This window comes from Cupressus sempervirens, chromosome 9 (assembly GCF_028749045.1).
Source record: "Cupressus sempervirens isolate cs-2001-9-10 chromosome 9, ASM2874904v1, whole genome shotgun sequence".
In the NCBI taxonomy this organism is placed as follows: domain Eukaryota; kingdom Viridiplantae; phylum Streptophyta; class Pinopsida; order Cupressales; family Cupressaceae; genus Cupressus; species Cupressus sempervirens.
In genome coordinates, this window is record NC_143126.1 from 432139643 (window position 1) to 432167576 (window position 27934).

A 27934-nucleotide genomic window follows, 5' to 3' on the forward strand; every position below is an offset into this window, starting at 1 on the left:
TGAGTGACTAGAAGTATGATTGGATCCACAAACACACACACACACACACACACACGCGCGCGCGCGCACGCGCGCATGCACCTGAACGCACACACATGCACACACCTTTACACATTTAGAGATACATGTGTGATGCAAATGGATATATAGTGAATGGACATGCAAAGGTATGTGATTGAATCATATGCGGATTGTAGAAGAGAAAATGAAGCATGTGATGTCTATTTACTAAATTTCAAACAAACCAAATTCATACATATGTTAGATGTAATTGTAATAGTTCATCTTGTCTATTTATTCTCTTTTGAGTGGTGATTCCTTTGACATGAGCGAGCATTTCTATGTAGTGAGCTCTCTAGTATTTTTCCTTTTAAAAAAGTACAACTATTTATTTGACTACACATCTCTTTATGTTACATGCATATTAAAGTGGATCTTCAAAGTATTCTAGTGACTTAATTGTAATGGCTTAGGAAAATTGGGATTCACCCCTCTCAATATTCCAATTGTTCAATACTTTATTATTATTATTTCTGTATCTAAAAAAAATCTAATTAATTACACACATTTAGTATAACAACATTTAGAAACACGTTAACATGATAAGAAATAAAACAAGAGGCACAAGCGCCAAAGTTCTTGCTTTTGGTGGTATTGTTGGCACGATGACATCGAAAGAAGTCTTTGGTGTTGGTCTTTAATTCATAAATATAAATTAAGCATGACATGTTATTTTTTTATAAATATGAGTACAAGTTTGAAGCGAAAAAGAAAGAATTTGTGTATGTATAATCCTTTTTGAACTTGTAGGAGAACTATTGAAAATTTGAAGGACGTTTTCATCTAATGGTAGAAGGTTGTATTTGATAAGAAAAAATATTTAAAAATGTAAAGAATATTTAACTAACGAAGTTTATATATTTTAAATAATTTGAATTAATATTACAAGTAAAATTTATATTTAATGATTGAATAATATAATTATAGTCATTCACATGGAAAAATAGGTACATTTCAATAAAAGATAATTTTTTTTAATAGTTCTCAATATATATTGTAAAACTGAGCCAAGCACATAGTAGGCGTGAAACTTGGAGACCTCAATCTCGAAATACATTATGCTTCATTTTTATCATTATCTCAACTAGCCATTAATCTTTTTAAAAGGGTAATAAAATGCAAAATATCATCAATAATTAGCATTGTAAGTTTTTATTTATAAAAAAATATTTAATCAACAACTTGACATCCAAAAATGATATAAGATATTTTAAATTTTAAATACATAAACAATAAACATAATTGTACTTAATATAACTACCATTTTCAAATTCTTTGTAATATTATTTAGTTTTTAGTTTTAAAAATTCTTTGTTACATTATTTAGTTTTTATTATTTTTAATTATTTTAAAAGATAATGCTTTGAGGACAAAATGAATCAAAAATTTTTGAGTCAGTACATTCTATTATTATTAATTTGACTAATGGTAAAGTGAAATGTGGTGTAACATATCTTTTATAATAATTATATTAATTGCACAATTAATACAATATTTTAAATTTTCATTGATTTTTTATTTTAAAAATTGAATTTCTTCATTACTATTTAGTTAGATCTAATAAGATTTTAATTAAATACTATTCTTGTTTTTTTAAAAATGAAATAAAAATGTTCAAACTTTATAAAGAATTTAAATTCTCAAATTCTTAAATGATAAAGTAAATGGAGTATGACATCATCTTTTATGATATTTTCAATCATAATAAATAATTTAAATTCTGAAATTCTTGAAATGATAAAGTAAATGTAGTGTCACATCATCTTTTATGATATTTTCATTGATTAATTGCACAATTAATGTTAAAAGTTAGAGCTTTAAATTTTTCTTGATTTTTTTGTTTCAAAAATTAATTTTCTCCCTTACCATTATTAGTGAGGGCCAATAAGATTTTAGTTAAATAGCTTTTCTACATTTCAAAAAATAATCAAAATGTTCAAACTTTATGAAAAACTTAGAATTGAAAAAAATCTTTGAATCTTATTGATTAAGCTAATATATTTTAAAATTTTTTTTCAAACTGAATGATTCCGTAAGATTTTTTGCTGTAGGCAAGAACTAATAAATTGACTAGTTATAAAGTTTTTGTTGACTACTTTCAAATTCCTTCGATCATAGAAAGAAACTGTTTGACGAAATATCAAACTTCCTTTCCTCTTAAAGAAAAAAATAAAATAATAAAATAAGTTAATCTATGAATCTATGAATCTAGGAACATTTAACTATAGTTAGCTGAAACTGTAGAGGTTATCTTTGGAGAAGAGGACCTGGGTTAGGGCCGATAGCTAAAGATAATGACATCATTATGCTTACCGAGACTCATGAACATGATGGATCTAGGGTTCCAGATTTTGAAGGGTATAAGAAGGTATCACTGTGGAATGAGAAGATAGATAATGGTAAGGGGCATGAAGGCATCACCGTTTTAATAAAAGAAACTTGGAGCAAATTTGTAAACTTAGAGAAAGAAGATGTAAACAAGCAGTATATTTGGATAAAAATAACAGAGAATCAGATTTCTACAAGGGTGGTTGTCTGTTACTTCGCTCCAAAAGGCTCAAAAATATATAAAAAACATAGATTGGATTGAGAAGACCCGTTCGTTGCACTCAAAAAAGACATAGCAACTTTTAGCTCTTTAGGGGAAATAATGATAATAGGGGATTTCAATGCTAGAATAGCAAACAACCAAATTCTCAATCTTAAGGAGAGTTACAAAGAAAGCAGAGACCCAGTTTGGCTCGAAGAAGAAGGGACTCAAAAATGGGAAAGATCTTCACAGGATAGCATGGGAAAGATTAATTATTTTGGTGCTGAATTACTATGCTTATGCTACCTATATAACATGGTCATATGCAATGGTATGGAAAAGTGGCCTAAATCAGGTGGAATCACATGCAAAAGATACAATGGACAAAGTGTTGTTGATTATGTTATATGCTCGCAAGACTATGTCGCAAAGATAATTAACTTTGAGATAGAGGATTGCCCCATGGAGTTAAAATTTGATCATAACCCCATCTTGATAAGGGTGGCCACTCACTTTAAAGATCAACATATTGTCCCATAACCTTGACAGAAGAGGAAGATGATTCCGACTGGCAAAGTTTTAATGACATAAGAAAACCATGATACTTTCCAAGACTCTCTTTTGCGGCTGTCTAGGGTTCTAGGAAACCATCTTGAGTCTGAAAAACAACATTTCATGGACAAGGATAATCTTGTTCTTACTATCATTAAAGCATTGGAGGAGTGTAAAAGATCTAAGGCCACAAGAGAAGCCAAGAACATTTTTTTGGCCAATCTTTGGTTTGACGAGGAGTGCAAAATGGCAAAAAGGAATTGGAAAAAGAACATGAACAGAGAAAGTAGAAAGGAGTATGATTAGCTGATTAAGAAGAAGAAGGAAGAGTATGTGAACAAGAGAAGAATTGAGTTGATTAATCTTGGTAAAAAACAACCCCATAAAATTTTGGAAAGAGCTTCAGCAGAGAAAAACTCAGATAGAGAATAACATAATAGGAACCAAATGGCTGGAATATGCCAAGACTCTCTACGAATGTGATCTAGGAGAACGTAGAACAATGGAAACAGAGACTACAAGGGAGTTATTTAGCGAAAATGATATTAACCAAGGCATAAGGAGGTTAGCTACTGGTAAAGTGCAAGATATAGATGGGCTACAAGCAGAATACTTAAAATGGGGTGCTGAAACCCTCACACCACACATCACTAAGATTTTCAATAGTGTCAATAGAGAAGGTTTCCCTGTAAAATCGACAACAAGTGTGGTGATCCCACTCCACAAAAGTGGAGATATAAACAATCCTTCTAATTATCGTACTATCATGATCAATCCACTATTTGGCAAGTTATTTGGCAGCTTGGTAGAACAAAAAATCAACAACTGGGCTGAAACAGAAGGCAAACGTGCAAAAGGGCAAGCAGGCTTTAGACCGAAAAACTCTACTATAGATCACGACATCACTCTCAGACATTTGATAGAGAAAGTTTGGGACACTCCAGGGAACGAGGCTTTTTGTTGTTTCGTGGACTTTAAAAAAGCATTCGACATAGTGCCACGTAATAAACTATGGGATAGAATGGTAGAGTTGGAAGTTTCTAAAGAACTTAGGTCAGCGGTTTACAGATTATATGAGCAGGTCAAAGCTAAAATCAGAACGGTAGAAGGGCTATTAGAAGATTTTGACAGCAACATCGGGGTCAAGCAAGGGTGTCTGCTTTCTCCAACATTATTCGGGCTCTATATTGACAAGTTAGAAGAGTGGATAAACAAGACCAATGGTGAGGGGGTGCAGCTAGCCCACTTCATGATTAGATTGCTCTTATATGCAGATGATCTCATAATTCTTGCTAGAACAGCTAAAGGTTTGAAAGAGCACTAGAAATTTTTTGTCATGAAGTAGGAATGCAAGTTAACACTAGCAAAACCAAAATTATGATCTTCTCACTAAAGAAGAATAGGGGCATACAAGACAAGTTTCTATTTGAAAATAGCCCCCTTGAGATCGTAGAAGAGTACAAATACTTGGGCATCGATTTTCATAACAAACTCAATTGGGATACTTGCAGATCGAAAAGGATCCAAGGGGGCTGGAAGGCGTTATACTCTTTACAAAACAAGTGCAGGAATGCAGAATTATGAGATTGGACGACCATGAAAACTCTTTTTGGTTTGCTGGTCACTCCGATTATTCTATACGGATGTGAAGTGTGGGGTGGTAGTATGTCCGAACAGAAATGGCGGCAAGTAGAAAGAATTCAAAAACACTTCATCACATGCAATCTTAAAGTCAAGACCACAGTTCCGTATGAAATCCTTTTGGTGGAGGTGGGTTCCTTTCCATTAGAACCCGTCGCATTGATCCGGATGCTAAGCTATTTAAAGAAAACCCAAGGTCTGGAAACACATCGTTGGCCCAAGTTGGTCATAGAGGAAAAACTTGTGAGGTGGAAAAGCACATTGATGAAGCAAAATAACAAATGGATGCGAAAATGGGATATCAACATCCAAACTTGATCGGATAACATTAAAGAAATCAAGAAGTTTGTCAATGAAAAATTTCGCAATATTCTGTAGACAAGACACATAGGGCAGAAAAAATCTTATTACATTAAAGAATTTAATCCCACTTCTAGTCATGATGAAAAGACCTATATAAGGGCACCTATTAACTGGAAAGCAAAAATGTTGATGGCACAACTTAGAACTAGTTTACATCAGTTGCGATGTGAAACTGGTAGATGGCAAGTTCTAAAGGAAGAGTGGGCAGACAGAACATGTTTATTCTGTAATATGGGAACAATTGAGACAGAGCAGCACTTTGTGAAGGAGTGCCTGGCTTACAACGACATCGGATCTGATTATACAAAAATACTGCAGAACAAGGACTTCAACTATTTATTCAAGGAAGATCAAGTGAAGAGAACAACGGATTTGATTATCAAACTTCAGAGAAGGAGAGACAAGTTAACCAAAACTTTGCAACTGACTAGTTTCACTCCTGTCTCGGAAGGGTGATTGCATGGGTCCCATAGACTACTTTAGTCTCGTGGACGTCATTAAATTATATCATATCATATCATATCACAAACTGAAAAGAGATCGACCACATAAATCTAGATTCACGGTTATGATGCCAGCAAATGAGCGAAAATGGACATTGAAACGCAATTTAGCTGTGGTATGTTCCACTAGAACATAGCTATAGCATGGGGTCACAGCTAATCAATAAGATAAACCCAACTAATGTGGAAAACATATGCCATCCAGAGTTATCCTATTTCGTCTTCAAATTCCATTGTAGGAGCCACTAATTCATACCATAGCTAGCCATTCCTCACGACTGTTTGACTGAGCTCTGGGAAGATGGAAACTCTGTTCACGTCTGCGTGCCCACAAATCTTCAATTCGCAGAGGACCGCCACAAAGGTCTTAACATTGACTTGGCATTCTAATTATTTTGAATTTTGTGGGTACTTGCGGATTTGTTTTTCTTAATTAATGAGATTGGAAAATTCCTATTGTTTATTAGAAGGTACTTTTGTGCCACGATAAAGTCCAGAAGCAAAGACTCTGTTTGAAGCTTCACAGCATTCGCCACACACCACAGAGGCAAGGTCAGTCGGAAAATTCCCCAGTGGCTCTTCATTTGTCCTCTATTTAATTTGCGTCTGTATAAATTTGACATGGCTATTTAGTGATCGTTTTAAACCAGTTGTTCTGAAAATCTACCAGTATACGAGTGTTCGTATTTTTTTTTAACTAATAGCAAATTATTTCGCCCATCTTTGGACAATTTAAGAGGAACAGGACTTCCTCGCAAAGAAACCATCCTCGAAAAAGAAGTGTTAACTTCAGAATTTTGAAGTGGCTCATAAAAACTACACTAAAATTGTTATATTGATCCAAACAAATAGAAATTGGAAACAGTAATAGAATGGAATGAGCCTTCCTCGCAAAGCAACCACTCTCAAAAAGAAAATTTTGATCTTAAAACCAGGAATTAAATCACACATCAATATTGGAATTGGTAGATAAACCTACCCAATCATACGTTGGAAACAAAGATTCTCCATGGTGTGCAATTCAAATGACATATTGGATAAAGGGTTGAAGTTCAGTTTCTTTTTGTTCTGTTTTGCAGATTCTAGAGCTTTTTGTGAAATTTCCCTGGGGTTGATTGAAAAATCCGAAAACCTTAAACTCTTTGGCCATGGTCTTTGCCCTATTGTCTATTTCACCATTGGCTTCTCTAGCCTTTGTAAATTCACTTTAGTGATTTCTCAAGTGTTTTGCTTTGTTGCAACAATGACCCCATCAGTTTCATCACCGTTACTGTTTGAGCCTGTTGTCTAGATATCCTAAGTTGCCTTTGTTTACTTGCAAATATGTGTACCTTTAGTGGCCTTTGCCCATATGGCCATACAACATCTTTTATTGGAGTGCATTTGCTCTTTTTACCACAAGTTTTTCTTCTACATTGGGTTGTAATATTGTGCTATTGGTCTATTATGCCACATGGTTTCCCTTTTTGCTCCTTTGTTTGGTGACAATGAGCTTTTGGGGCCAATATAATGACAAAAGTTGTCTCTGTTCCAATTACGGGAGAGGACCTAGTACTTGAGCACCCTAACTTCGTGCTTATCAAAATCCTATGTAGGATTTTTAAATCACTCCTAATTTTTTACATTATTGACATCTTCCTCTCGAGGTTACTCCCACTCCAAACAACCATTGGTTCCGAGGGACAAAGACAACAAACCTTTGCTAAAGAAGCCTTTGTTGGACAAAGCTACCAGACAAGAACTTTGAAGGAAGAAATTATGTTTCACTTATAAGGAGCCTTGGGAACTTGTGCACAGATGCCTTGGAAAAGGGAAAATACACTACATTGAAGTCGTATTCGATGATAAGGATGATTAGGAAGATTTACCCACAGAGGGTGGTCATCCATAGGAGGACCCCAAGGCGGTCAGCCTAAACTGTACAGAGATCGCTGCATTGTATGGTGCGGAGGAGCCATCGCCTTGACCGCAAGTTTGAGATATATGGTATTTTGGGTAAGGGGAACCCTTTAGGGTGATGCTAGATAGAGGAACCACTCTAAACTTTACAAACTCATCACTAGTGAAATGAAGAGGTTTACCTACATAGGTTTCCAAGTCAAGGTTGCCAGAGGAACACTCTTACCCTGCATGCACCTTGGTCCCTAACTCAATATCACCATGGCTAATCACACGGTGACATAGGATTTCTTTATAGTAGACTTGGATGACATGGAGGTCATTCCGTGTAGTGAATGGAGTCACTGGACGAATACACATAGAGCTTCAAATAGATGGACATCACTTTTATTGTCAATGGAAAGAAGGTTGTTCTCAAAGGGATGGCTGATGAGGGACCGAAGGAAGTTTTTGCACAATGGATCGAGGTCATTTTTCAACATGATGACATTGCGTGGGCTGCACATTTTTGCGTATCAACAAAACCAATAAAAGGGCAATGGGCGTACCATAGGATGATTAGCTGTAGGCCATTTTGCATTCACATGATAAAGTTTTTGCAGACATTCCTCCTAGTATACCTCCCCATCGTGGTTTTGAGCATACCATTGAATTAGAAGCCGATGCCAAACTAGTTATCACCATGCTGTACCGTCATCCCAGTAAATATAAAGATGAGATTGAGAAAATGATTCAAGAACTACTCGAGAAAGGATGGATCTGTCCCAGCTCTAGCCCTTTCACATCATCAATGGTGTTGGTGAAAAAGAAGGATGATATGTTACACGTGTGTGGACTACCGTGTGTTAAACAAAAATGCAATAAAAAATAGATACCCTATTCCCAAGATCAATGAATTGTTGGATGAGTTGCATGGTGTGGTTTACTTTTCTAAAATAGATCTCTGCTCTAGATACCATTAGATCCCCATGTAGGAGGAAGATGTGGAAAATACGGCTTTTGTTGCTACCATAGGCATTATGAGTTCCTGGTCATGCCATTTGGACTAATGAACACACTAGCTACATTTCAATCTTGCATGAATCGCATATTCAACAAACAATTGAGTAAGTTCTTGTTGGTATTTTTTCATGACATTCTTATATATAGTAAAACATGGGAAGAACATTTAAAGCATTTGGATGAAGTCCTCAAAATCATGGAAGCACAATCTTTATTCGCCAAACAATTAAAGTACAAATTTGAAACGATAAAGATACTATAACTGGAACACGTCAGTAAATATGGATTACAAGTCCACCAGGAGAAGAGTCAGGCTATCCTTGATAAGCCTCCACAAAAATCACTCTTAGAGTTGCCAGAAGATTTATGCTATCCTTGATTTTGTAGTTACTACAGGAGGTTTGTAAAAGGTTTCTCTCAACTCAGTGCCTCATTAACGAATTTGACTAAGAAGGGCTCCTTTTAGTGGAATGAAAAGGCACAACACACTTTTGATAAGTTAAAAGAAGCAATAAGTACTTGTCCAATTCTTGCTTTACCCGATTCACACAATCTTTCATTCTAGAGTGTGATGCTTCTAGAGAGGGTATTGGTGCTATGCTGATGCAGGAAAGGCACCTTATAGCCTATGAGAGTCGGAAACTTACACAAGGTGAATGCTGATATTCCATCTATGACAAAGAGATGTTAGCCATCGTGTACACCCTAACCAAGTTTCAACAATATCTGGTAGATGCCAAGTTTGTTGCCCGTACCAATCATATTAGCTTGAGATTTTTTTTAAAGCAACAGGATTTGAACGAGAGGCAACAAAAATGGGTAAGTAAGATTCATGCTTTTGATTTTGACGTTGAATAAGCAAATGGAAAGAATAATGTCATAGTAGATGCTTTGTGAAGAAAACCCGTCATTTGTTCATTATCTCATATTTTAGGCGATTAGAAGGCGTACTTATTGGTGGAGTACTCCAAGAACACTTTTGCATGTAAATTGGTGGATGGCGACATTTAGGATGACCGATACAAGGCAGTCAATGACATCATCTACTACAAGGACATAATATATTTGGTACCTGAATCCACAATGAAGCATAAGTTTTGAAGGAAATGCACTCCTCACCTTTAGATGGATACCGAGGATTACTCAAAACCTATAGGTAGATGAAAGAAAGATTTTCATGGAAGGGTTTTAAGAATGATGTCCTGCAGTATGTGCGAGCATGTGCAACATGCCAACAAAACAAATCTGAACATACCTCACCAGCAGGCTTGTTACAATCCTTGCCGATATCCAGAACAGAAATGGGATAGCATCTCAATGGATTTTATTACTGGACTTCCAAAGGTAAATGGAAAAGATTTCATTTTCGTGGTGGTTGACAGATTGGCAAAGTACACACACTTCTTCACCATTCTCATTGAGTTCTGGGCTGCCAAGTAGCAGATTTTTTCTTCAAGGAAACCTTTTGCTTGAACAGATTGCTGCAAAACATTGGAAGTGAAAGGGACTGTTGTTTCCTTAGCACCTTTGGGACATGACTATTTCGGTTGGCAAGGACAAAATTGTCACCAAGTACCAGTTATCATCCCTAGACCGATGGACAAACAAAAATCGTGAACCAGTGGCTGGAAGGATACCTTTACAACTATGTTAAGGGTATGGGTTAAATGGTTACATCTTGGGGGGTACTATTATAACACCATTTACCACATATCCATTAGGATGGTGCCCTTTAAGGCACTCTATAGATATGAACCCCCCTCATTTGTAGATATGGTTTTGAGTGGCAATCACACATTGAAGGCAAAGGATTGGCTGCAAGAAGAGTAGGACATTTTGGGGGTCTTGAAGGGGAACCTCCAATAGGCACATAATCAACAAAAGATGTATGCAGACAAATATTGAAGTGAGAGAAGCTTTGAGGTAGGTGATCTGATATATCTCTGTCTTCAACCACATAGGTAGTCATTTGTGAAGGTTAGTGGCAAAGAAAAACTAAGGCCACGATTCTATGGTCCGTATTGCATAACTTGTCGAATAGGTGAAGTGGCCTACAAGCTTGATCTACCAGAAGAAAGTCAGATTCACAATGTTTTCCACGTATTTTGCTTGAAGAAGGCTGTGGGGCAGAACATTTCTTTATCCGCTAACTTCCCACCTTTGAATGATGAAGGAAAGTTGATATTGGAGCCTGTCAAAATCCTTGACATACGGGATTGAAAACTGTAGAATCATACCATTAAGGAATATTTGGTACACTGGAAACACTTGCTGCTCAATGACACCACGTGGGAAGGTGACAAGCTCTTTAACATCCAACATTGTGTTTGCTTAAGGGCAAGCAAATTCTTGGATGAGAGGACTGTAATGCCCCCGTCACAAAATGAATAATAAATTAAAAACTTTGTTTATGGATCGATTGATTTAGCATTTCTCGAACCCAATTTTATTTTAATTGTTTCCGTAGGAGTTTGCCGTGTCTTTTGTCGACACTTAGTTTCTCCCTTGATGGGGTATTTATGTCTGTGAGGTTGAGTTACTGTGGTCTGGCAAATCCGAGTACCATCATTTTTTGCAACTATATTCTCTTTGTGATAACTTGTGACTTGCTTGTGTAACCATTATATGGTGTACTTCTACGTGTTGGCAATTAGATGTTTTCTCTGATTCGTTAATGAAGGATATTAAAACTCCATATTGATTTGCTCCCTATGGCGCAAACACACCACACCACACGAACCACCTCTATTTCAGATACCCTACACCAGGCAACTTCTTGACAGGAACTAGAAACAACTTCTTGACAGGAACTAGAAGCAACTTCCTAATGGGAACCAAACAACTTCCTGACGAGAATTAGGCAACAAACTAACAAGAGCTAGAAGCACTTCCTAACGGGAACCAAGTAACTGCTTGATGGGAATTAGGTAACTACATGCGAGAACCAAGAAAATTCCTGACAAGAATTAGAAGTAACTTCTTGACAGGACTAGGCAACTTCCTGACAGGAGCTAGAAGCACTTCTTGATGGGAACCAAGCAACAACTTGACGCGAACTAGGCAACTTCTTGACGGGAGCTAGAAGCACTTCCTGACGGGAACCAAGCAACTTTTCGACAAGACCTAGACAACTTCCTGATAAGAACTAGACAACTTCCTTACAGGAGCTAGAAGCACTTCCTGATGGGAACCAGGCAACTTCCTGACGGGAACTAGGCAACTTCCTAACAAGAACTAGAAGTAACTATCTGATGGGAACTAGGAATGGAACATTACACTTTTATTATATTTTTCTTTTTATTATCTCCTCTCTGTTTCCCTTTAGGTTCCTTTAGGGTCGGTTCCCATTGGCGTCGTATTCAGACAAATCATTAGATCGATAGAGCTGACCAGATTTATTGCCTTTGTGCCTTGATGGAGACGGAAACAAAGACTCACTCCATCTTCCATTGCCCCATCAACTATGAGATCAAGGAAAGGTTCATTGCCTATTTAGAGACTGCAGGTCCCTTTCAAATTTATACACTAACCAGTGATGCCTTGCACTTTACCTCTGCGAGTCCACACAACTTTGTGACCACACTTTGTAACTTTTGTTCCCTTTGAGCAAGGCTTCAAATCATATTATCTCTTCCTTTTTCTTGCTTGTGTTGCCTACCCGGGGGACAAAGCGACCGCTCAACGCTCCTACATCCAGTCACACCAGATCTGTGAGACCCCACAGCAGCTACACTTGGCAGCAACACTCCACCCCAACAATACTCTGAGACGGGTGAAGGCTCCTGCTCCCCCCGGACCATATCCTTCAGTGGTGGACTTCTTCCAGCCTTAGAAGGATCTCTAGTCTTCCCTCTTCAGCTCTTTTTCTTTCTTACTTGCTCTTTCCCGGACACCATTTGGTGCTCTTGTTGTTGGTGATTGCACTATTTGTATGCTTTGAGTCCCTTAGACCCCCCTTTGTGGTCTATTGTTGGACATTAATAAATTTATCTTATCTTATTTTATCTCCTATAAGATGAGTAACAATTGTATTTGTAATCTGCTATTCTTTCATAGATTAGCAAATATGATATAAAATAAGAAATGTTTGATTGTCCTCTATTCCACATGCTTTGTTCTTTTACTTCCATCTCTTTTCATTTACTTTGTTCAATGTACATTTTATTTCATTCGATGTGCTATCTATCAATATATTATTTCTTTCTTCTAAGGCCCTGTTGATTAGAACAAATGTATATATTTTTCCTATTAGATAATCCATATAATCTCCTATTCTGAGTTAATTATTATTACTATATATATTTTAATAAATTAGACCATATATTGGTCCCCTTAACTCATAGATAAGTTACATCATGATTTTCTGTCACATGTTGTCTGCTAGTACTATAAAATATTTTATTTCCTTTTATGACAATCTTTCTTTTCCTTTCCTATTCCTTGACCGGTGATCTTGAAAGTGTTATGTGGTTGTCTACTTATATTCAGTATTTGGAATGTTCAGCCAATTAGGCTAAAAGACACATCTCATGTATTTTATGGCTTAGCTCTGTTAACTATTAATTGTATGACTTTATGTGCTTCTTTACTAATTGCTGAATATAATATGAATTTTAATACTAATGTTGGCGATGGAACTGTTGTTTGGTAATTCGTAGTATTTATGTTTGCTGTTAACTATTATCAATTATATATATCTTCAGCCACATGTTTGATTAGAAGTATATTTGATCATTCTTTTCCTTAGCCACTTTGAGAGATTAAGTAAAGAAAATAAACAATGCATACGGATAAATAAGTCTTTGGTCTTTCTAATTGGCTATTTAGTCGATACTGGTTACATGTAATTTTTTCATATTATGAATATGATTAGATTCATTTATATATTTGTTACTAATGTATATTATTTGATTAATATGATTGATTAATATTATTAATATTACATGAGTGGATAACATTAGTAGTATTATCTGGTTGTGATATTGCTATAAGAATTTCATTGTGTAGTTTTAGAGTCAAACTAATTGACACATGTTTCATGAGTAGTGACTCACACAAACACACCTCTTATGAGAATGAATGGAACACTTAGCAGTCATTGGATCCAGGTGATGCTCACAAAGATGAAGCATCAAGACTTCCTGGGAGGTCACCCATCCTAGTACTACTCCAACTCAAGCGCGCTTAACTACAAAGTTTCCTCCATAGTTAAACCCACTCTGCTTGCTTATTTATTGATTATTATATTGAATAATAATATCAGTGTTATTGATTTAGATTATATTGATTAATTAAAATTTAATGTTAAATTTTATTCCCAAAAGGGGATATCACAATTCTTGAAAGCATTTTGACTTAATCAAATTGAATTCTTTGTTTAAGAGACTTCGGGTGAGAATTAGTAAGATAAATGAGGCGTGGTTCTACTTTGAAGCTACAAGTTCAGAATCAGTGTTTCCACCCATACAATCTGATTAGTGTGAAATCTGGTTTGCGGATCCAATCTCCAAGATTAAATTCATAACCTTTATCAGGTAAGAATTCCTTGGGCGTTAGCATAATCTTGATTTGTTGAGGTATCCTAATAACAGACCCCCCAAGTAACCTTGTAATCCATGTCACAAATACATCTCTGAATATCCCTTAATCACCATCTGTACCATGAACATTTCAAGTCCTACACCATATCCGAATAGGTAATTTGTTGCCTTTCTTCATTACAAGTGGTCAGCTTCATGGAATTTCTAAATTGGATGACATTTTGGAAGAGAATTAAATGGCAGAGCAGAGAATAATTTTTGAAAGTTTTTGAGGTCCTCTGGTTGGTTATTTGCAGGTGAAGTGATTTCTCAATCTCACCGACAAAGTCAAACTCTAAGTAACTATGAGGATTTTAGATCCTCATACACATGTACATATAATCTAGTGGGATTTTTGCTCCTCATCTTCTCAAAACAATTGGGACCAGACATAGTATGTATTCTTAAAGAAACCCATGAAAGGATTTGACTAGATGAGGGCCCATGTGCTCAATTGACATTAGTCTATTGTTCTGGCCTCTAGTCATGAAATGTGCAATTTTCTTATATCTAGCAAATTTCATTATCCTTTGATAATCTACTTTAAACTGTTCCTTGTCAATCTGTAAGAGCTTGGGGCGCTTAGGCCAAAGTATTCTTCTATGCACCCCAAGCTCTTACAAAGATTGACAATTTAGGAAAATGGTAAGTTCATAATGTTTCTTATTGTTCACAATCTTTGTGCTTTTCCTAAATGTTTCTTATTGTTCATAATCTTTGTGCTTTTCTTATTGTTCTGGTTGCTGGTTCATAATGTTTTGCCAGAATGTTCATGAGCTCAATGTCTATAAATATATTCGGCATAATGATCTTGCCTAAGTCTAAGCTCCATGGATTATTCCTAGGCTCCTCATCTTTGTTAGCATAGAAGTACCAAAATAGACACCTACCATAAATTGGGAGACTAGCATCTCTACATCCCCTTAATTCATCAGTGAATACCCCCATAGTATCAGTAGAAGAAGATCCAAGAAATATATCTAAAAGCATTTTTTGGATAGTTTTCTCCACATTTTCTTCCTTAGTCTTTTTAACACAAACTTCTTTTTTAACTGGCATTTTGATCTCAGGAAAAGGGAACTTAAACTAGGGTAGAGAATTGAACTTATTGCTTTTTGCAAAAACCACCTTGCAATCACTTGCTTGCTCTCTGCAATTCTTCTCAGCTCCAGATGCAACTTCACATGGAACAATTTAGCCTTTTTAATAGTTGGTCACCTTTATTTTTCATTTAATTCATAGTCATGAGCATAGAACTTCCACACAAATGGCCACTTCATAACTTCCTTCAAGCTGTCAACTCAGACATTCTCTCAATTTAATGTGTGCGTACTTGATGTCCTTTATTTATTTTAGCTCTTTTAGAATGTCAAAAAATCACTTTCGCACTTTCGCAAGCCTACCTTGTCGTGCCACCGAAACTCCGAAATTTCACCACTTCGTAACCGTTGAACAATAGTGCCCGTGATTTAGTGAAGAATCGCCACTTCGCATGCTCTTCACTTCACCCTTCCTGAAATAATGAGAAATCACCATTTTGCATGGAATCTATTTTGTTTTTGCCGAAACAATGAAATTTCGCTATTTTGGAAGTACCTTTCTACCTTGATAGACCCTAAAATTTCTTTTCCTAAAATCTAGATGAGTTTAAGATTTCTCAACCAACATTAAGGAAAAGTCATGTTTTTCACTATATCGCAGACCATGTTGAAAGGTACCTGCGAAATAGCAAAATTTTGCTGTTTCGGGAAAAGAAAATTGGATACCATGCAAAATAACTATTTTTCGCTATTTTAGAAGAGGTGATTGATAGAACATGCGAAGTAGTGACTTTTTTGCTAAATCACGGGCATCATTGTTGAGCGGTTTAGAGTTTCTCAAGGCACACCGAGGCTAGTTGGCGAAAGTGCGAAAGTTGTTTTTCGGCAATCCAATTGAGTTAAGATAAATAAAAACATCAACTTAGAGCTCTTGAATTATGGAATATTAATTAGGAGGAATGTCTGAATTGACAACTTAAAGGAAATTGTGAAGTGGCTGCTCGTGCGAAAGCCTTAACTCATGAATGCAAAATTTATAAGAAAATAACCATGACTAACTATTAAAGAAGGTCATTTGTTTCATGCAAAGTGGTGTCGGGAGTTGAAAAGGATCTCGGAGAGAAAACAATCTACTGCGAGGAGATTTCTGCAATTTAGGAAAATTGTAAGTTCAATCCTTTACCTTACGTTGAGTTTCTCTTTTTCTGAAAACCAAAATGTTAGTTAAAAAGGAAATTAGTGCTAGAAAAACCAAGGAAGAAAACATGGAAAAGGTCATTTAGAAAATGCTCCTAGATATATTTCCAAGGTCTTCTTCTACTGGCACCATGGGGGTTTTATTGATGAACTAAGAGGATATAGAGATGCTAACAATTTGTGGTAGATTCCTATTTTGATATTTTTATGCTAATAAAGATGAGGAGGATACTAGAAATAATCCCACAAGGTTAGCTTTGGGGAAAATTGTTGTGCCTAATGTGTTTAGAGACATTGAGCAACGAGAACCATAAGGAAAGTGGATGGGATGCCCTTGCTGGTTACCACCAAATCATGCATGAAGAATGCTTTGACTTAAGCACCCAGACACTCACTAAGATTGACAGGACATAATTCAAGGCAGAATACGAGAGGGTAATGAAGTTTGCTAGATACAAGGAAATTGCACATTTCATGACAAGAGGCCAAGATAATAGGTTGATGCTAGTTGAGCATATGGGCCCTCATCTGATTGAATCTTTCATGGGCTTCTTTAAGAATATCTATTACTCTTGGTCTCAGCTATTTGGTGAAGATGAAAAACAAAAGATCCCATTGGACTACATGTATAAGTTCATGAGGATTCAAAACCCTCATGCTTACCTGGAGTTGACTTTGCCAATGAGATTGAGAGGTCACTTCACGTGCAGTTATCCCAATGGAAAACCTCAAGAACTTTTAAAAAGTATTCTCTTCTGTGCCACTTCATTCTCTTTCAAAATGTCAACCAATTTAGATTCCTTGAAGCTGGCTACATGTAATGAAGAACGCAACAAATTACCTATTCAGATGTGGTGTAGGGCTTGCGACATGCATGGTTGGCAATTGTAAGATGTTTAGGGATGTGTTTGTAGAATGGATCACAAGGCTACTTGGGGGGGGGCTATTACTAGGATACCACAACTCAAAATTATGTTGAGACCTAAATATTTTCTGCTTGAGAAAGGCAATGAATTCAACCTTGGAGATTGGATCTGCAAGCTAGGTTACACACTGATCAGATTGTATGGGTGTAGACAGGCAACCCATAAGCTTCCACAACTTGAATCTTAATGGGTAGGTTTCATAGAATTTGTTTGGTAATTATTGTGGATAGAAAAGGATATAGCTCAATCAAGAAGGAAAGGGAACATAATGCCTCACTTCATAAAGTTTGATGGTTTCGTGGTGGGCTACTTTATGTTGCAAGAAGTCCAAGAGTATATCATGAAAAATTTCTAGTTTATCAGTGATAAAGCTAAGGAATATGATCCTAAGGGACATATTAAGTCTTTCATTGCAAGTTACACTCATCAGTTTAATATGGAGGATGATATTATTCGAAATTGTGATGATGCCTCATAGATAATCCAGAGGGTGAAGAAGTGCTCTCTCGAAGATAGAAAACCAAAGGTTGAGTAAAAGTCTCCCTTGTTTCTGTAATGAGGAAGAATTTGAGGCAATCAAGATTGACAGGTGTATTCAAGACTTTGACAAATTGTGTCATGAACACATGAAACGAGAGAAATGAAAAGGCATTGAACAACCTCAAAACCCACCAGCCAAAAAGAAGAGAAGACTGATAGTAATGAATCTGATTCAGATTCCTCCTATGCCACAATCAGATGTACTTGAAGTAAGTAGTACCCCTCTGGTATTCTATGAGGATTCAAATAATGAGGGAAAATTGAAAGAAGTTCCTCATATTTTGAGGAGTTTGAAAGAAAGCACAGTGACAAAAGAAACATCACCTCTTCTAGTCTTCCAAGAAAAGGAACATGGCTACTATGCACAAACTATGGAGAATGAAGAACCTATAGACACTGAGGATGAGAGAGAGGTAATCTCTCTTAGGGGCATTGGGCAGGAAAATTTCACACAGACATAGGAGTTCAAGGATTTCTGGATTAGATATAAGATGAAAGACATTGATGAAAAGAAAAGGAAAAAATTAGAGGGTGTAGACGAATCACAACATGCAATAATTGTACAACAAATGATTGATGAATTACACTTAGATAGCATTTCTTGTAGTGGGGAAGAAGCAAGAGAAATTGTACAGAAAAGTGATATGCTAATTGTGCTTGGGTTACCATTGAAAGATTGTTTTTAGTTGAGCAAGTTAGAAAACAGGAAGATCCTACTTTTGAGTCAGAATTTGAAACTCTTGAAAAGGTGCAGGGATCGGGGTTTGACCTCAAGATAGAGACTCTTGCCACTTGGGTTACCTCCAAAGGTAACAAACCTAGGTTGATTCACATTTCCAAAGGCACTTGAGGCATGGCATTGGTACAGACCATTGATATCACTAACCTATTGACCACTGCTACTGAGATGACACACAAAGTGATGTTTAACCATGCCCAAGTTAGACATCTGTAGGATATGATTCAAGAGTTGCGAGTGAAGACAAGAAGGTTAGAAAAGGAATTGCATGAGTTAAAAATCCCTGAGGCATCTGGTGCTGTTGTGATTCACAAACCATCCCCTACCATTGCTATTGAGGAAAAACAACTTGAAGAGCCAAAACAAGAATATGTGCACAAGTGCTATATTCATAGGAACTTATAAGAGATTCTTATCTTTAGAACAAGAGCCATTTTAAGCAAGTGTGATGAGATATATGAAGGTTTCCTGATGGTCAACCATATGCTAGATTTTTTTAAGAAAAAAAAATTTGTATTGTCAGAGCTTGAAAGGAAGTGGAAGCCTTTTAGATTTGAGTTGGGTAGGCTCTATGAAGTGACTAAGAGGGATCCAAATTCCCCTTCCCAATTTAAGGCCACAGTCAATATCCTTGATGCAATATCTAAAAATCTAAGTTACATGGATCAAGAACACCAAAAATTAGAGCAAAAGCTGGTGCCTATCATTTCCTCATGTCATTGGCCATTCCTGCTACCAAAGACAATGATGGGAAAGTTAAAGATTTGGAAATCTGGAATAATGAATTGACAATACTACCACAAAAGGCCATGGCCAAGTTCAAAGCGGAGAAAGATTTCCAGATAGATGCATTCCATAGATTATTGGACAGGATGATTATCGTGGAGAATAAGTTCACCAAATTTGATATGGACGTGAGGGTTTATAAAGGGAAGAAATGGTCGAACTTGCAGACATTCATCGCAAAAGTGTCCAAATTCATATGGTCGACACATGCCTAGATTGCAAAATGGGTGAATGATTATATGACTATCCCTAAGATGACAACAACGGACATAATAAACGACGAGGAGGAAGACATGGATTGGGCTGAATAAGCCATTAAATGTTTTTAATGTTTCGTTTATTGAGATATGATTACTTATGTAATTAGTTAAGATAGTTATCTTTTTGAAAAAGTCTCTAGCTTTGTTCCACTCTTTCGTTTTTATGGGAAGGGGTTCCAAGACCTATATATATAAGTTAGTATATATTATTTAGGAAGGATGAACATGCCTTTTTGCAAATGAAGCAAAATGAATTGGGTCTTAAGCAATTTCTTGTTGGTATATGCAACTAACACTACTTTGATGTACTTCCTTATATTAAAGGCAATATAAAACACACTTTCTTTAAATTCTCAACTTGAGTATTTGGTTTTACAATTGCTTGCATCCTTATTCATCCTCTAGGATTCATACTACTCTTTGATGGATTGAAATTAGTACATGCTCTTGATTATCAGATATTTTATGCAATGCAATATCTGTCTAATTGGTCTCCTTCAACTGGGGTTAAAGTCATTTAGACTAGGGCTTGTATTTCAGTTTCTCTGTCCAGTAGTTGATGGTGTGCATGCTGTCTTTGAAGGGTTTGATAATATGATTATACAAGGGTTGACTCCATTTGCTCAATGTTGGATTAAGGATTGGTCTGCACATTTCTTTTAAGTTGAAATATAGTTGTAGTTGGTGAAATTCTTTGCCTAAGATTTGTGTAGGGATACACTCATTAATATTCTTCAAATCATATATAAACACTTCATAAACATTGGTCTCATAACCTTGATGTCTCCTTGAAAGATCATGTTGGTGTTTTAAAAGTACCAGGCTACAAAATACCCAATACCAGGATGTAGAAGACAAGAGTCAGTCTAAGGGTTAGCTATTTCCTATATTCAACTGAATTTTCTTCAGATTTGGACCAACTTCAACAGAATCACAGAGATTCTCTACGCTTTAGGCTTTGTAGGGCCAAGGCGGGTGCACCTTATGGATGACAATGTAGGGATACACTCATTAATATTCTTCAAATCATATATAAACACTTCATAAACATTGGTCTCATAACCTCGATGTCTCCTTGAAAGATCATGTTGGTGTTTTAAAACTACCAGGCTACAAAATACCCAATACTAGGATGTAGAAGACAAGACTCAGTCTAAGGGTTAGCTATTTCCTATATTCAACTGAATTTTCTTCAGATTTGGACCAACTTCAACAGAATCACAGAGATTCTCTACACTTTAGGCTTTGTAGGGCCAAGGCGGGTGCACCTTATGGATGAAAATGTGACTAGTTCTATGATTCTCTCTTCAAAATATGTTTACTAATATTCTTTTTTCAGATATATCCCCTACAATAAAAAATGGTCAACAAATCTTCTTGGATTTGAAATGAATTCCTGATTGCAGCAACTAACTATAATTCAGAGAAATACTATTACAAATAAGTGACCAGTAGTTGATTCTTCATACAAAAAAGTAAATATTGATTTGATTTTAATTTATGCTTTATGCAACCATATGAACTTAACAATTTGCATCTGAATTGATGATCAATGCCTTATCCATTGCTACACAGAGTCACACTAGTAAAAAACTTGACCTATTCAATTACCTTGCAATTAAATTTATCAGTAGTTAACTCTAAACTTCATTCTTATGATATCCCTCCCAAATCTCTAGAAACCCTATCAATTCATGAAAGCATTTACTTAACTCCTTGAATTAAAAGCATTCAATGAAAAGATATACAATCTATCCAAGTTGCATTAAAATGAATTATCCTTGTTCTTTTCAATCCCAAAATTTCAGACACATGAAAGAGGAGACAAAATTCAGAGACACAAATATTGTAAAACATTTCTTTGTATTAATTTTCCTTGAAAACAATACAATACTGATATAGACTTGAAGTATAACTTAGAACTTGTCAAACTTAATCCTTCAATGTTCATTGTATTCTCAGGTTTGCAAAAATGAATACATCATAAAGTTGACACAAAGACTAACTGGACCGACTGCAAAAATAGCATTAGAAATTGTACAGACTTTGGACCATCCTCTAGCCTTGGGAACTCACTTATATAGTGTGAGATGCAACAAGCTACGGGCATAGAGGGAAAGGGACAGTTGTCTTTAAAGGAAAAGAAAGACCAAAGGACAAAAGCTGCCGTTATCACGAAAAGCCAAAATTTGGTGTTTGCTTGGATTTTTGCAACAAATTGTCTTTATCATTGATCTTCTTGTGGTGGGACCAATTCTGTTGTAGCAATTTCTTGTTGCTCTGCTTTATTTGATGATTGGCCTGATTGTATTTGTTGATCTTCCAACTGTGGGACCACCTGGTTTGCACATGATGTATCAGGTTCAACAATCTGGATATTAATCACAATTGGTTGATCCTCTGCCAGACCATCAGTTTGAACTGCCATGTCCACAGTTGCAATTGGTTGTTCCTCATTTGTTCCCTCTATTTGAACTTTGAACTGATACATCAACTAACTGCACCTTTTTTGTAGCTACTGCTTTGTCTACACTCTACTTCAACTGTCATTTGCAACAATTGTGTTGCTGATGAGTAATCTGTTATCCACTTGTCGAAGAGTGTATCATCAAACCAATTAAACCTCAATATTTCTTGTTCCATTTTCAAGACACTTTTTCCAATTTTCCTTATTTCTTCAAACTCTTGTTTAAAAGAATCAAAAAAATAATTGCATTTGTACCACTTCCTCTGTAGTTCTGGCAAACCATATGGACTTTTCATGATTTACAACTTTATTTAGCCCGATGCTCATTAATTCATTCAATTCTTTAGCCCATTCCTCCTTTTCTTTTATTTGTCCTATACCTTTGAGTACATGTGGAAAAAGATAAATTTTTTAGCGAGGTATTTAATGAAACAATTATTTATCTTTCTCTGCAATAAATTTCTCGTGGTCAAAATCTAAGAGATTAGTAGCCTGGTCAAAAGTTCTTTCCACTTGTTCATCAGAAAAATCTATGACATGACATCAAAGGGCTGTAATGGTATCATCCCTGCTATTCCATTTATATGAAATTGGCCTTAAGGTTGCCTCATTGTTTATCAACTCATTCCATATCTCTATTAATTTTGACAATTCTAAATAAAATGAGGGCCAACCTACCTTGTCTACTAGATTCAAAATTGTATCTCTTATCCTATTTTCATGTTTGATACCCAACTCCACATGTAATGACCATATTTTTGCCTTTTCATCTTCAAGCTCCTCAGCTGTGTAGAGTTGGGGTTCTTGTGGAGCGCTTGGAATTTCCACAATTGGGATGGTATTGAAAGGTGGCACAGGGGGAAGGGGAGGAGCAATTCTGAGCCTGCTAGACTGTCCTTTGCGTCCTGTTATTTTATTCTCAAGGTTAATCATTTTCTGGTCTTCCTATTGTAGGCGTCTAGGACTTGTTCATATTTCTCCTATAACTCTTGTACAAACCGTTTCTCTTTCCTAGTAGTGGCTAAAGTGAGAGTGGTTGTTTCAACATTTAATTCTGCTACCTCTTCATTTGGAGTATCTTCTACTCTTTTGACAATCAAGTTACTTGTCAATTTAGAGTTACCAGTTTGAGAATAGCTAGCCTTAGCTCCTCTTTTAAGGACCAAATAACTAAGGCAGCATGGTCTTCACTATATTTAGCACTACTGAGTGCCCTTTTCTTTTTATCCTCAGTGCTCAACTTCTTCATAACAATATTAAACAATGTTGCATCTGTTATGTCCCAATTTGGCAAAAGTAGAACTCCAGATGATTTGATCATTCTTCTTCCCTCTTTAGGAGTCACTCTACAAAATTCCTGCATCATTTCTTTCTTGATCTCATCTTGTATGACTGAATCTTCTTTCTCTGTTTGCTCAGCCTTCCTCTTACGGCATCTTTCCTCAAAGTTTTCAATATTTGTTCTCCATGCAAATTGGTAAAAGGCCCTTGACTTTATAATGTTGTCATCAGATAAGAATTCATGGTTAGCCTGTTCTACTATAGGATCCAACTCCTTTCCTTTGAAATCAGCCACAGTCAATTCCAGGCTGGGCATAGGAGGTTCTCTGGGATTTCCTTCTTCCAATTCTGCAGTGGTAATGAACACTCCACCCTGAGATCCAAGCTGCTCAATTTGCTCTCTAGTGAGCTGTTCTTCTCCCACACGTAGGGGAGATCAGGATGGTGTATAATCATCCCCTTGTGATACTTGCTTCTCTTCTATTCTCTGCCTCTTGGGCATTGGCTCTGGAGGCCTTTCTTCCAGTTGAAGTCCTCTTGTTAAAACATTACCGGTTAATGCAACTTTTTCCTTCCCCTTGGCAGTAATTTGCTCCCTAGTTCTGACTATGCTGTAACCAGATTTCTTCTGAATAACCAATTGTCCTAAACCTATTGTAGGCGTGAAAGATAATCTCTTTATTACCTCCCTTGCTCTATCAGGATAGGCACTGATAAGGAGGGCTTTCTTTTCATTCATGGTGTCCATAATTTCTTCAAAAGTTATCATTAACTTCTTTACTTTATCAGCTGATGCTTGGCATCTTTTAATGGACTATATTCCTTCTCAAAACAATTAATGAATTTCAAAACCCTAGAATAAACTCTCCACTTTTCTTTCTTTATTTCTTGTTCTTGGAGGGATAATTCATTTATTATTATATCTTCTGGAAAATAGAATTCATTTTGGCGAGCCTTGGCCTTAGCCCTTTGTCAAAAAATTTCAAAGAATCTCACTGTCATTGAACCTAGGATGGGAGACTACCATTTTATATGGATTTAACACTTTGTACAGAAAAGTCCAACCACCCATTGTAATTATAAACTGACGAGACATAGTGCAAGATGGGAAAATAGAGACCCTTGATCTACCAGTTAGCTTTGCCTCTTCCAATCCAACTTTGTCATAGAATTTCAGCTAACCCTACCTTAGGAGGTACTTGGTAGGGAAGTACATGTGGAGTTCTTTGGAATCCATACACTCTAAGAACACTGGACATTGGATATGGAATAATATCTGCCAAATTACGGGAGACCTTCAAATTATTAGGGCAATCCATAGGCCTAATGAAATCCAACAACAATTTGGGTATCCTAGGATTATCTTTTAACAAAAGGCTCCTCAATCTGAATGCAAAATATCTGTCAAGTCTTAACAAAACTTGCCTCTTCTGCATCCCAAGTCATATCCACACCCCATAATTGGACTGGTAGAGGCTCCCCCTCATGCACTCTTGTTAATTCAATTTCCTTCTCAAAAAGCTAAACTCCTTTGAAAAGAAACATATGCATCAACATAGAATAAAAACCAGAAGTCTTCTCAATTTTACCTTTAACAATCCCTGTCCAACCCACATGGATTTCTTCAGCTAGAAAAGATGCAAAATAAAAACTAACATCAACTCTATAGGATGAAATTTGTACCATCATATACATAAATTTTATGGGCATAAAATCCTATTCATCTTCACCAAAAACCCTACAGAGGGACTTGTGTATGTCTACGACACGGGAATTAAAGAATTGCTTCTTAAAAGGTTCTTTGGTAGTGGCTGTGACCAATGTTAAATTCCCAATTAAAGCCAAATGTCCCCTTAATGCCCCCTGCCTGATCTAGTCTTTGTGGGATAAGTATTCCTTCTCCAAACCTTGAAAATCTATAACCACACGATATTTTGAAGTGGGATCCATTCCAAAAATTCCTTGGATTTCTTCAGCCATGATTTTTATTAGGCATTCCCCATTTGTCCCTCTTACCATTCGGGTTATAGGGTCATAATTTCGGGCTACAACAGTAAGGAGGTCTGAGTCCATAAAAACTCTTGGGACTACCAGCTTTCCTAGGTCAAAATTCCAAATGTTGGCATGAGGAGCAAATAATTTTCTTTCAGAGAACCACTTCTTGAACAATTGTAAACCAGTCTTAGACGTCTTTGCATTTTTGGTCCAATTTCCCCTATAATACATACCATCTGCTACTTTTAGCCTAGGGTTTATAGGGATTAACTTTTTTATCTGTGCAACATCATTGGTGGATTCATTTAATTGCTCCAAAAAATGGTCATGAATATTTCTATGAGCATAATCCCTATGGCCGGAGAAATCCTTCTTTGGAGGCATTATGGCTAACAGTCATAGGATATTGAAATTCTATTTGCAGGCGGAGAAAATACTTGGTTCCTTCAATTTGTCTTTGATTGTTGTAGTAGATTGTTGACTCAGAAAACTTGCGACTTAGCTTAAAACAAAAACAATTTTTTCAAACACCACGCTCCAATTTTTCAACAATCTCTTTGCAGAATAAAAATTTCAATTTTCTCTGTTGTAATCCTTGTATCAATTCACACGAGAAGCTTTTAATTCCCATAAATGTGTTATAGAGAACATAGTGGCATGTTTTTTTAATTTGAAATAGGGCCATTGATTCGCAAAAATCTAATAGTCACGAAATAATCCGCCTTTCGATTCATCTTCAAATCTCTAAGCTGGCAGTCAAACCAATCAAATCTTGACACATGGAAACCTTCTTACCTTGTTGGCACTCCTTGTGTAACAGTGACATGTTCTAAGACACGTGTTGGCTCGTTGTTTTGTCGCTATGGTTAAAGGTCGAGTAGTTCCTGCTAGCGACATAACGATAGCCTTAGATCTTCGATGCATTTGACGATCGAGAATGAGACTTCAATCTTGCTTGATAGTGGGCCATCCATTCTATGTGTCACCATATCGTTATGTCGCAATGATTAATAACCTTGCATCTTGGGTTAGTGACATAATGACAACCTTTGATCAATACTTTAATCTGACGGTTGAGAGAATACTGCATGGTAAAATGTGATGGGCCCAACAAGACATGTGTTTCCTTGTTATGTCGCTAAGATTAAAAACCTTTATCTTTACATAGTGACAAAACGAAAACCACAAACCTGTTATGAGATCTACAGTCCTCCATGTTTCTGTTTATTACTGCGCATGACTCCAAGCAAGAGGTCCCACTTGTTCCACGTGTTGTTATGTCGTTGTGTCACCTTAGTTAAATATCACACAACTCCTCATAGTGACATAGTGACAACCCTAGATTCATTTGTAGATCAACGGTGGATAAAATAAGTTAGGAATCTGACCTACCTTGCAGAGCAACCAATAATAACAAGACACCTGTCGCCTTGTCTGACCACGCTACCAATCGCAAAAGGAAATGGCCCACCACTTCCATGTGTCCTCCTGTCATTATGTTGCTATAGCTAAAGGTCAAGCAACTTCTAATAGTGACATAACGATGTCCATTGATCTTAGATCTGATCGACGGTGATGAATTGTTTTGAAGTTTCACCTTAGCTGGGTCCCACGGACAGGTGTCACTCTGTTGCCATGTTGCTTGAATTAAAACATCCTCTTCTTGCCATAACGACATAATAGAGACCCTTTATCTGAAGGAAGATCAAAGGCTATCGTGATCTGGATTTAATACAAACATAAAAGGTAACCCGTGTAAGACAAGATTATGATAGGACCTTGGCTTAACAACCTTAGGAACTAGGGTAGGGCAATGCAAAAAAAATTAAAAGGTAAGCAGGAAGACCTTATAAGAGGAAGCCAATGAAAGGAATTCAAAGGTTTTTTGGAAATTCCCATGCATTTCTTTAAAATATGAACAATGTCTACCTAGTTTCTTTTAGAAACCTAAGGCACAAAAGGGCAATACGGCAACATAGGAATTTTTCTAGGGTAAAGATAATCGGGAAAATTTCAAACCCTAATTGCAATATAAAAAACTAGTTTTTCTTTATAATTTTGCAAAAATCTTAAATGCAAAAAACCAAGCCAACAGATCACTTGCCATTTTCAAGAGTATCATCAAAAAAGCCTACATTTAGAAGTATTTAACCATTTTGAAAGAGATCATATCCAAGGTATGCCCACCTAGGTTTTGTAGGGCCTAAAGAGAAAGAGTATTTGATTCTTAAAGGATCAAGCCCATTTGTTGGCCAAATTGTGTTGGATTTCCCAACATTGAGTGGGAAAGACTCATAGGAATCCAACCAACAATTTGAGAAACCAACACACCTCTCTTCTGATATGGTGAGAAGCATGATTTTTCAACGTTGGTTAAGAAAAAATGAAAAACTCTTGTTACTTCGGATAAATACATTTTAGTGTCTACCAGGGTGAGTCTTCTGAAGGGAGGTGTAAGTTTGTGCACTCTAGGAGGTAGGGAAGCCATACAGTTGTAGGTATTGTGGAGGGAGGTGATGATGGCGTGTGTGGAAGAGGGGGAAAATATAATGGTGGGATTGTTTGACTTACAGG

The 27934-nt window shown here is 36.4% G+C and overlaps 1 protein-coding gene across 4 annotated transcripts in view; it reads left to right on the forward strand.

The window, feature by feature from the left end:
• Positions 1-5723: 5723 nt before the first annotated feature.
• The window catches only part of LOC149539139 (peptidyl-prolyl cis-trans isomerase FKBP19, chloroplastic-like), a 248668-nt gene continuing 226457 nt past the window's right edge, over positions 5724-27934 (forward strand). For 2 of the 4 annotated variants that reach the window (XM_089800465.1, XM_089800466.1), the window contains exons 1-2: positions 5824-6013; positions 6117-6201. In XM_089800465.1, coding sequence (XP_089656591.1) covers positions 5951-6013; positions 6117-6201 — 148 coding nt within the window. In that variant the 5' untranslated portion in view covers positions 5824-5950. Of the gene's footprint in view, positions 6014-6116; positions 6202-27934 lie in introns of all 4 variants that reach the window. The other 2 variants (XM_089800464.1, XM_089800467.1) reach the window with 2 other exon arrangements.